This window comes from Schistocerca cancellata, chromosome 3, assembly GCF_023864275.1.
Source record: "Schistocerca cancellata isolate TAMUIC-IGC-003103 chromosome 3, iqSchCanc2.1, whole genome shotgun sequence".
NCBI classification, from domain to species: domain Eukaryota; kingdom Metazoa; phylum Arthropoda; class Insecta; order Orthoptera; family Acrididae; genus Schistocerca; species Schistocerca cancellata.
The window spans coordinates 20466369-20478406 of NC_064628.1; the positions used below are offsets into that span (position 1 = coordinate 20466369).

At 42.3% G+C, this 12038-nt stretch overlaps 1 protein-coding gene across 1 annotated transcript in view; it reads left to right on the top strand.

Moving 5' to 3' along the window:
• Positions 1–394: 394 nt before the first annotated feature.
• The window catches only part of LOC126176811 (regulator of MON1-CCZ1 complex), a 92276-nt gene continuing 80632 nt past the window's right edge, over positions 395–12038 (top strand). Inside the window, exon 1 of the mRNA XM_049923994.1 lies at positions 395–610. Within this exon, the coding sequence (XP_049779951.1) occupies positions 497–610 (114 nt within the window). The 5' untranslated portion in view covers positions 395–496. The remainder of the gene's footprint in view (positions 611–12038) is intronic.

Sequence of the window (12038 nt, forward strand, 5' to 3'; positions counted from 1 at the left end):
ACCTCAGATGTTAAGCCCCATAGTGCTCAGAGCCATTTGAACCATTTACCTGCTTCGGCTTATGTCAAAGATATCTTCAGAATTATTGGCCCCCTATGTGTATCATCGTGGTATCACAAGAAAACCGAGGAACCGCCAGCACCAGCCATATGGGGCCAATAATTCTGTAGATGGCTTTGACATAAGCCGAAACCGGTTAATAAACAAATATTATTGCGATCTCGAATGATCATTTTAACTTAAGATTAGTCCAGTTTGTCATTCAGCGTAAAAATCGGGGTCGGCACTGTTTGCTAGTGTATGGTCCAATGCTGTAAAAATGTTGAAGATGTCGATAGTAAATCGATCTTTGACCTCTATTTCGATGCGATGTGGCTTAATCGATTGTCTCAAACGTAATCAGTGGATTGTTTATGTATTGTACTTCTGTCATTGAAGTGGTGGCGTGTTTTCGTTGTGTGTTTGTGTGGGGAGGAGTCGGAAGTGAAAAAGAAGAATGGCTGCAGATACCAGTCGGGAGAAATATTATTTGGAACTTTCACCGAATCCGATCCGTTTCGAAGCTGTGAGCAAAGTTACAAATGTATTTTTTGATGATTCCAATAAACAGGTGAGTGGAGTGCCTTTATCGAGGATTTAATTTTGGAAACCACTCAGTAGTGCTCCCATTTTAATTGAAACCTTTGACGCTACTTCGCAAACTCACAACCAAACTGTCGACTTCTAACCTATTCTATACCGGTATCGGTAGATTCAGTTAAAATATTATTAATAAATTGACGATTTATCTTGCTACCACCCATTATCATAAATATAAATCTTATGCCTGAGGAATCCTTTGGATTCAGTAAGATTCAAAACGTCGAATCCATGTAACAAACTGAATGGGAAACGCTTGTATCCATAATTGATGGCATTGCCTGTTAATTTCAGTTTATATCCCTTAAATGTTCTAATTTTCTAAGACGAATTATCCTTTAGTCAAGAGATATTTACTTTGCTCAAGCACTATTCACTCATGTTCTTTATATTCCACTATGAACAAGAACTTTCAAAGATGTGTAAATAGTCAAATTATACATTAACAGCTACAGTCATATCACTGTATTATAACTATTTAGTTATATACTATTTGTGCATAGATAGGCTGCACTAAATATAATAAAAATTTGCAAGAAAGCTCTGTTCCTTCAGTTACATAAAAGTCTCCTGTCTGTTACCTACTATTTGCATAATAGTCACACATCATCCCTATATTTATCAAGGAATAACAGTTAACTGCACATGTCGAGCCAGAAAGCTATTTACAGTAAATGTTGCAACTTGGTTTCCATGTAAGAAGACCTTCTATTCCTTGCAAACTACGTAATTAGATAATTTGTTGAAATTGAAGCTACTGTAATACTAAACATTTTTATTTCCTTTCTAATTTATATGGATTTACAATGTCTTAGTTCATATTCAATGTTAGACTTTTGAAGAACTGTGCTTATATAACAGCACGATACTGAGCCAGTTAATTGATGATGTCATTAACATGGTGGAGATCTGACCTTCAACAAATGACCAGCGAATGACATCATCAATAACACTAAAGGATAAACAACGTAATGAATATGAGCTTAAGTGGATGGGGGATGGCGCTATGTTATTGCTATTGTTATTGAAACCTTAAAGTCCCAATATGTATGCTGCACACACCTTCAAGAGAGAGATGTTAATTGCTACATTCCATCCAAAGTTCCAAATGGTCCTAGACCGTTTGCATTAAGATCTGATGATTTAGTGGCCAAGGTATGATATGCTGCCTGAGTGTCAATTAAACCAGGAATGGAAGCATGCAGCAATGAGATCATGACTGTTGTAATCTTGGAAGACGGAGTGCCCACATTGTACTTATTGTGAATATGTGGAAGAACACTTTGTCACTGAGAATGTTGGAATAAAGTCCTTGGTTCACATTCACAATATCCATAATTAGTGGACCAAATCATGGATAAAAAAAATTCTCCCAAAATTATTTTCTCTGTCCTGAATTACACCCTCCAGACGCTGAAGGTTAATGCCTCTTTTAGCTATTGATGATGCACTTGGCATATTGAATCATTTAAAAAGAGGTAAAATCGTGACTCACGGGACTATACTAATGTGTCCATTTAGCTCCTGTTAATTGAAACCTTTGACGCTACTTCGCAAACTCCCAACCAAACTGTATTTGGACCATTGAATATGGAAGCCCCATATGCCACTTTTAGCAGTGACCTTTTTTGAGGTACCTTTTCCAGATGTCAGTTGTATGTAGGTCCTGTTGAAATGTTAATTCGGAGGCTGGTTGAGATGGACCTTCAGTTGCTACAGTAACAGTTCTGTCAGCTTTTAAACTTTGTCATTGAAAGATATAGTACTTGGTTCCCTGTCAGTCTTTATGACCACTGTTCTTATGACGTGTTACTTGGCTGTGAGTGGTACACCACTCCTTTTAGACACATTGGACTGCCTGTGTTGATCCCTCCAGTGAGCTTACAATTATTTTCAGAATATGTGCTAGGCAAAAACAGGACCTGAGTGCTTGCAGGTGTATCCTTCTACTTTCTTTCTCCTCTTCCCCCCCCCCCCCTCCTCCCCACCCCTTCCTGACCTAGGAGGATCACGTCTGGTAAGCAAGTGTGGTCCCTACTGGGTCCCCAGCTGGCTGTGACGTTGCTTTTCTTTCTCTATGTCAATTGCTTCTCTTTCTCTGTGTCAGGCCCTAATGTCTGTCTTCATGTTTCCCACTTGGCCCTCGTGCCCACTTCTGACACTGCCACCTACTCCCATGGGCAGGCTGTCTTTTCTTATTCACAGACTTCCTATGTTCTTCCTTCACTTCAATGTTTGAGGTCTTCCTTTTTACCTCTTCTACTCCCTGTGCTTTCCTGAAGGCTGGCTCACATATTTGATTCATAAGGGGTAACTGGGTAAAGCATAATTTACAGCATCCAGGTTGACAGGTGAAGCTCATATGTATCCCCGCTAAAGACAAGGCCCAGGGAAGGGCCTAAGCTGATACCTTGTGAACCAGTAGTTGGTCCCTGTGCTTGGCATTTGGGAGTTGGAATCAGCAGAGGTGGGTTGGAGCATGCCATCAGAGATGCTGGCAGTCATACCATAATGAGTACACAAAATTTATCTATTCAGTCTCTGTTAAACAAATGGAAATGGAATGAAGCCAAGAAAATAGCAACTCTTCCAGCTGTAGCTCACTACCTAATAGTGTTATGCATAGAAGTATTTCTGTGTTTTGTTAAATGTTAATCTGATTGTCTGTTGGTGAGTAATAGACGCAATAACAGCCCCAATGTAGTCATGCTCCCATCTAGATTATGGAGCTCTATTATTCAGTTTTGACAGTGTTGACTGGAATCTCTCTTTAAAATTCTGAAGGTGAAGGTGGCAGGGGTAAAATATAGGGAGTGAAGGCAGTTTACAATTTGTACAGAAACCAGATGGCAGTTACAAGGGTCGAGGGGCATGAAAGGGAATCAGTGGTTGGGAAAGGAGTGAGACAGGGTTGTAGCCTATCCCCTAAGGTGTACAATCTGTATACTGAGTAAGCAGTAAAGGAAACAAAACAAAAATTTTGAGTAGGAATTAAAATCCATGGAGAAGAAATAAAAACTTTGAGGTTTGCCGTTAACACTGTAATTCTGTCAGAGGCAGCAAAGGACCTGGAAGAGCAGTTGAACGGAATGGACAATGTCTTGAAAGGAGGATGTCAACAAAATCAAACCGAGGATAATGGAATGCAGTCAAATTACATAAGGTGATGCTGAGGGAATTAGGTTAGGGAATGAGACACATAAAGTAGCAGATGAGTTTTGCTATTTGGGGAGCAAAATAACTGATGACGGTCGTAGTAGAGAGGATATAAAATGTAGACTGGCAATGGCAGGGAAAGCTTTTCTGAAGAAGAGAAATTTGTTAACATCGAGTATAGATTTAAGTGTTAGGAAGTCGTTTCTGAAAGTATTTGTATGGAGTGTAGCTATGTATGGAAATGAAACATGGATGATAAATAGTTTAGACAAGAAGAGAATAGAAGCTTTCAGAATGTGGTGTTACAGAAGAATACTGAAGATCAGATGGGTAGATCATGTAGCTAATGAGGAGGTACTGAATAGAATCGGGGAGAAGAGGAGTTTGTGGCAAAACTTGACTAGAAGAAGGGATCGTTTGGTAGGGCATGTTCTGAGGCATCAAGGGATCACCAATTTAGTATTGGAGGGCAGCGTGGAGTGTAAAAATCGTAGGGAGACCAAGAGATGAATACACTAAGTAGATTCAGAAGGATGTAGGTTGCAGTAGGTACTGGGAGATGAAGCAGCTTGCACAGGATAGAGTAGCATGGAGAGCTGCACCAAACCAGTCTCTGGACTGAAAACCACAACAACAACATTATTCAGTTTCAACATTTTGTTGACAGAGTGCAACAACAACTTTATTTAAATTCCTTAACACATTTATTAATGGGTGAGTTTGTGATTTTGACTTGTTTATAGTCATGGCAGGTGTTGCCACTCAATGTTTAATACTAAGATCAGGCACTGTCAGTGCAGCCTCAGGCCAGGCTTGAAAATGAACCTGTAGGGTTTGAAACTAGTATCCTAATAAATACTGGAACAGTTGACAGAACCATTAATTCAAACGGACAGTGCTGTCACCAGGACCATATTTGTATAGATGCCCATCAACCATTGAATTACTCACATGGGGTTATTACTATCTGGGTGCATGACGGTATAACCAAGTGGGAAATCCAAGGTTATATTCTGAGTTTATATTCTAATTAGGGAGTAAAAGCAGTTCATCAAGTTATCAAGAAGATAGATAACAAACTGGTGTGTACCAGTAGCTAGACCTTGTATATGTAAGAACCTATATATTTAACCTGGTGTGTTGTTATCAGAGTCAATACTACAAACATACTTGTATGTCCTACGAAAATGCAGCCAAATCTGTAATTTGTGGCAGAGATGCTCAGGAGTAAGATTGCATCCCCTTCCTTCTGCAATGTTACTGCACAGGAGACTTTCCACTTCATCCCACAGATGCTCTGTGTATTGTGACAACTGAGCTATACAGAAGATGCCAGTAAAGGAAAGTGTCTTCCTTTCTATTGCTTGGAGAATATTTGCCATTTGGAAGCTTTCCTTACCACCATCCAGCAACTGCAGTACTGTCCTCGCTATGCCACAAACAAACAAATGTTTTACCACACAGACCTGCAACCTCCAGTTTAGTGTCAGACATCCCCGAGTACTAAAGGAGCATCCTCATCTGTAACTATTGTATCTGCACAGCATACTAGAAAACCTTCAGAAAAACATAGGAAGTCTCTCTCATAACTCATAAAGGAAAATGGAAATTTGAGAAAGAATGCTCCTGAAAAGATTTCCTGCTTACCTCTGGCCAGCAAAAGTCCAGATCCTTGTCCATCAAACACAAAGCAATTAAGAAGACAAATAAGTAGAAACATTCTGCCCCTTCCCCAACTCTGAGATCCTCCTCAATGGCAACACCAAGCAGAAACATCACTTTACCGTCCTCCATATCACCAGCACGAGTTTCTAATTCACCCTCTACATTGTAGACAGGTTGTTGACCCGGGGAGGAAAAACCTTAATTCAGAAAAAAGCGTGGAAGAGGATCATTCTGCTTCTGAACTATATTGGCCATCGGATACAAAACTGTGCACTCGAAGCTGACAAAGTAATTGCCGCTAATACAATAGATATATATCTTCCATAAATATGTCATTCGGTGGAATGTACATGGCTTCAGAGCACACAAAGCAGAAATGCTCCTGCAAGTATCTTCATAATCTCTAGCTGTTACATGCCTGCAAGAAATTAAATTATACACCCAGGGGGCTAACAAATCTTTTGTGAGTGCAAGCATGACAATCGTTGGACACTGAGCCAGTGCCGTTTGTCCTACTTTCTGTGCTGCCATTTTACTTCCTGACTACGTCTTTTCTCTGACATACTTTGGGGCAGAATCCTTGCTGTCAACCTAACTCACACATGAGACAATTCGGGCTTCTCCTACTTTGTTCTCTTATTTTGTACCATGTGTTTTGGTTAATTTATGTTTAGTCCACGTGTGGGTTTGGACCTCCATGGTTTTAAAATATTTTAGAGATTGTGAACAAAGGCCACCCACTACCGAATATGGTAGCCAGTCTATATGGCAGGTTTTAGGCACCCATGACCATTCAGGATCACACTGTTGATGTCTGAGGTGTCACGTCCCCCCCCCCCCCCCCCCCCTCCGCGCACACACACAAATCCACCCCTTGCACATATTGAGGAGTAGGTACCTGTCCCGTTGGGGGCACTGAAAATCCAGGCGCTGACTGTCACACACCAGGTGGCCTTTTCTCTGCCTGGATGGCACCTGTGGGAGAGCCCCTCATTTGGAGTGGGTGCCATTGTGGCAGATATCTGTCATCATCAAATGCCCAAAGTTATCTGCTGGTGGCTGTGATGTTCTGGCAGTCTCTTTAGAAAGACCACAATTTAGTGCCAATTGTTGTGACCGTAGGAAATTCCATGCTTGGTGACTCCATACAAGGAAAACAAAACTAAGTGACTTGTGGACAATTATTCCCTTTAGGTAATGTTTTGCACCCAAACAGATGGAGGGTCCTTTCTCACTACTAAACCAATGTTTTTTTTTTATTTTTTTATGGGTAATACTGAAAGTGAATTTGGTGAACACTCTTCCCTCGGAAAATTGCAAATTGGTTCCATGTTAATTAATGCGATGAATCCTACCCAGTTCTGGGTGTCACTCTCTTGTAAACCACTTGGTAGTGTAATAGTTACAGTCACAGCATGGTAAAAGGATTAATTTTCCACTGCAACCTCTAATGCTAAAGACAGATGAACTACATAAATACTTGATGAGGTGAGGGATCTACTTTGTACGTCATGTACACTGAGGCCTGCCAGATGACAAAGTAGACATTTGCACATTCATCCACTTTCTTGAGGGAATTTGCTTCCAGAAAAGATCAGAATTCATTGCTACACCCACTGAATCTCACAAGAACCAACATTTGAAGCTGTCTGCAGAATGATCCTACTGATCTCATTCAACAAAAATTATGAAAGAGAATAAGAAGAAATCTCGGGAAAGATCTACTCTGGTGACCGCCCCACCCAGCCCTTCCCTCAGTGACAGATAGTGATTGTGGAGTGTAACCTGTCTTCCTGGTCCCTTCACAGCTAATCAGGACACCCTGAATGTACTGATCCAATAAAACTGCAATGGATACGAATGCCATCTGCCAGATGCTCTCCAAGAAACGTGCATCACTGGTGACAATTCCTCCACTCATTGTGGTTACTGTTCATTCTGTTGGAAGCATACTGTTGAGGTCTGTGAATTAGTGCACACAGTTGTCATCAGTGAGTGGATTCCACTCTGTACTGCAGGGGAACCAGTGTGAGTGCAAATGACTCCAGCAGTCATCATTTGTAATGTTTATTTACCTCCAGGCAGAACACTTATTTACCTGGAGATGAACACCTTAACCTGACCACTCTCTCCCCTCTTTCTTCAAGTTGGGGATTTCTTCCTGATCTTGATCTCTGTCCCTCAGTGAAAGTACTCACGCCAACATCAGTGCTGCACATTTCACCTTTTCAGGTTTCCCCTAATTATGTGGCTTTGTTACAATTTTCCTTACACAATGATCTTTGTCATAGTAACAGCTTTCCAGTGATCCTGTCACTTCCTTCCAGTTGCATCAACAAGGTAGTGGAAGACATCTCCATTGTGGTCAAATGTGGCACTGTAACTGCTATTCCCCTTTCTATAGCCTCCCTTGATCACTGGCCAGTACCATGGCAGACAAAAGACATTGCAATAACCATTCAGGATCATCAAAGGGCCATGCAGTTTCTCAGGTGGCATCCTTCACAGACCACCCTCCTCACCTGTAACTGGGTTCCAGCTAAGACTTGGTATCTAATGAAACACAGTAAAAAGTAATACTGTGAATGCTGCATCTCCTTCACGGGAATTTATTCCTCCTCATCGCAGGTGTGAGCCAAGTTCCCCCGGGTGCCAAAGATTAACAACTCTTTCAGACCTCTACCTTCAGAGTGGTATTTGCACCAGTGTATCAGGTTTAACACTGTCAGCATGGTCTTCTTACCCGGCAAGGCAAAAATGACAAGTTGAAGACATCTCTTTATCCTTCACACCCTGCCACACCAAAAGATGTAATTAACCTTTCACTGATTAGGAACTGCTTCAGGCTCTTGTCTCAACATATGATACAGCCCCAGGGCCTATTTTACTCGTAATCAGAAGGTCCAACATCTGAATGTTCATCAAAGACACCGTCTATCCAGGATTTGCAACCATATTTGGCTAGAAGGTGTTCTGCGTTTGGAATGGTGAGATAGTGTCATCATCCTGATCCTTAAGTGATGCAAAACCTCAATATCCATTGACAGCTGCCAATGAATTAACCTTACCAACATTTTTTATAAACTGCATGAGAGGATGGAGTTCTTGAATCGCGTGGCCTTCTGTCACAGGAGGGATGAACCACAACCAACCATCTGGTTAGGTTGAAAACAGCAATCTGAAAGGATTTTTCTAAATGTCAACCCCTTACTGCATTGTTTTTTTACCTATATAAGGCATATGACACTGCTTGTCACCCTCACATTTTATGTACCCTCAATGGCTGTAACATGTGAGTGTCTGTATGTACTTTTATAAATCAGCTTTCTATCCCACTGGTGTTCTGGCTTACAGTTTTTTCATCACTCAGCAGTGCCCCACTGGTCAAAGAGAATGGTGTCCCGCAGGGCTCCATGCTGAGTGTTAAGCTCTTCACTATCAATGTGCTAATGATCTCTGTCAGACTGCAGGTCATCCCTGCATTGTATATCAATGGCTTCTGCATTTGGTATGTCTCTTAGTCTCTAGACTTGGCTGAATGCCAGCTCCAAGGTGCCATTGGAAGGGCCTTTACTTGAACCCTTTCTCTTGGCTTCCAATTCTGTCCCGCAAAAAGGCGAGCCATGCATTTGTCGTGATACCATGGTCCACCCTAACCTAGAAATATAGCTACTTTAGTTTGCAACACTTGGACATTTTACTCAGTCCCTATTTTTGGGACTCCTCTTTGATAGGAAGCTGACATGGCTGACCCACATTCATCAACTAAGGACTAGGTGCATGCAAAAGCATAAACACTCTGCTTTGTTACCTGCACTTTTTGGGGTCAGATCGTGCTACTCTCCTCCACATTTACCAGGCTCCGATCTCATTATGATTAGACTGAGGTTGTCATTTAGCTTTGAAATTGCTGGACCCAGTCCATCACCATGGAATAAGATTGGCCAATAGCGTGCATTTTTGGCTAGTTCTCTGGACAGTCCCCTTCCCAATGAAGGAATTTTCCTGCTTCAGTTCCAACAATACCAATCTTTTTCCTTATGCAGTCAATCATGAGATAATTTCCTAATCATACAACTCATCAAATTCTTTCTGTATACTCAGGGCATCAATCCACTGACTCTGCTTTTGGGTGGGATTACCAGTTGGAATGTGCCTCAAGGCCCTCTGCCAGGATCTCCACTTAACTTCCTTAGAATCTGCTCCCTGTGTTTTCCTGGAACAACCCCCCTCCCTCTCCCCCCCCCCACCATCCCACCATCCCCCCACCCCCTACCCCACCACCACCACCACCACCACCACCATGAACTTGACATTCCGCTCCTTTTCATGGTTAGTACCCAGACCACAAATTAGGACAAGTTTATTTCAAGATCCTAGAAATGTAGTTGACCTCATGACCTTTTGGTGCCTGTTCCTCTGAGATGTTCAGGAGTGTCAAGGTGCTGCTGTTATTTAAGCTGATGACTCTGAAGCCATTGATGGAATGGGGTATGATCATATGTCTCCCACCACTCAGGATTAACATTTGTTTCCAGATATGTGTTGTGTTTCATCAGCATAGCTGATTGCCACAACAGAGCCCTATGTTCTGCTAAGCTGGACACTCTTGACTGCATTGTAGTGACTTAGTTAGCAGTCTCCATGCTATTGACTGATGTTACTCTTGTCACCTTCCGATATCTGCTATTCGTGACTTTCTTTCTGATCTTAGTCATACTGCCTGCCGAGTTATCTTTCTCTGGGTCCCAGATCATGAAAGTATACCAGGGAATGAACTGTCCAATCATTTGGCAGGGGAATCGTTTACTCACCAAATATTTGCTTTGATGAAACTCCCTGGCAGATTAAAACTGTGTGCCCGACTGAGACTCGAACTCTGGACCTTTGCCTTTCGCGGGCAAGTGCTCTACCATCTGAGCTACCAAAGCACGACTCACGCCCAGTCCTCACAGCTTTACTTCTTCCAGTACTTCGTCTCCTACCTCCCAAACTTTACAGAAGCTCTCCTGCGAACCTTGCAGAACTAGCACTCCTGAAAGAAAGGATACTGCGGAGACATGGCTTAGCCAAGGCCTTGGGGATGTTTCCACAATGAGATTTTCACTCTGCAGCGGAGTGTGTGCTGATATGAAACTTCCTGGCAGATTAAAACTGTATGCCCGACCGAGACTCGAACTCGGGACCTTTGCCTTTCACGGGCAAGTGCTCTACCATCTGAGCTGCCGAAGCACGACTCATGCCCGGTCCTCACAGCTTTACTTCTGCCAGTATCTCGTCTCCTACCTTCCAAACTTTACAGAAGCTCTCCTGCAAACCTTACAGAACTAGCACTCCTGAAAGAAAGGATACTGCGAAGACATGGCTTAGCCACAGCCTTGGGGATGTTTCGAGAATGAGATTTTCACTCTGCATTTCTTTCTTTCAGGAGTGCTAGTTCTGCAAGGTTCACAGGAAAGCTTCTGTAAAGTTTGGAAGGTAGGAGACGAGGTACTGGCAGAAGTAAAGCTGTGAGGACCGGGCGTGAGTCATGCTTCGGTAACTCAGATAGTAGAGCACTTGCCCGCGAAAGACAAAGGTCCCGAGTTCGAGTCTCGGTCGGACACACAGTTTTAATCTGCCTGGAAGTTTCATATCAGCGCAAACTCCGCTGCAGAGTGAAAATCTCATTCTGGATTTGCTTTGATGATTCCAGGTGCAGACGTGCAAGTGCAAATAAGATCTGTCCTCACTCAGAGATGGAACAACATCTGGTGGGCTACTGCCCCCTCTGTAATAAACTTAACACAATGAAGGAAACATTTTGCTGTGTGGCATTGCTCCTTCCATTCCTCCTGGAAGGAATCCACCATCCTGTGTCACCTCCACTGGAGTGGCACCATATTAATGCATAATTTTATTTTATGTAACAAACCACCCCTCATTGTGATTGTGGAGCCTTACAGACAGTACTTCACATCGTGGTAGAATGACCCCTTATTTTGGATCTCCATTTTAAGCATAGTCTTCTGGATAATATGCTTATAATATTGATAGTTAACTAAGTATGACTGAACTGGTTGTCCATTTCTTCAGAGAAATTGGTTTCTATTCTCAGCTATAATGTTTCACACTATATTTGGTTGGGGCGGGAAGGTTGGGCTATTGCATCTCCTGCTGCTTGCTGGGCTTAGGGAACCTTGACACTGCATCCTTTGCCAGCTGTGTTGATATTCCTCTTTTATTCTTTGTAATTGCTTTTAGATGTAGTTAGCCCCTTTTTCTGTGACACCCTATTATCTGTTTTAGAAGTAGCCCTCTTATGAATAGTGTGTGCTGTTCCTTCCTTTTAAGGGTTTGGCTATAGTGTATCAGGAGTGGGATGGCTGTGGGAAGGGTGGTCCCAGTTACATGCAGAGCCCTGAGTGACATTTTCCTGGCCTCATCCACCTACTGAAATGTTTATTTTTCTCACATTGTTTCATTCTTGTTGATCTAACAACTACACATCCATGCCATTACTCTGCATTTCAATCCAGGTGCTTGTCAGAGGGTTCACAGAACCACTTTCAGTTTATTTCTCAACTGTTTCACTCTTG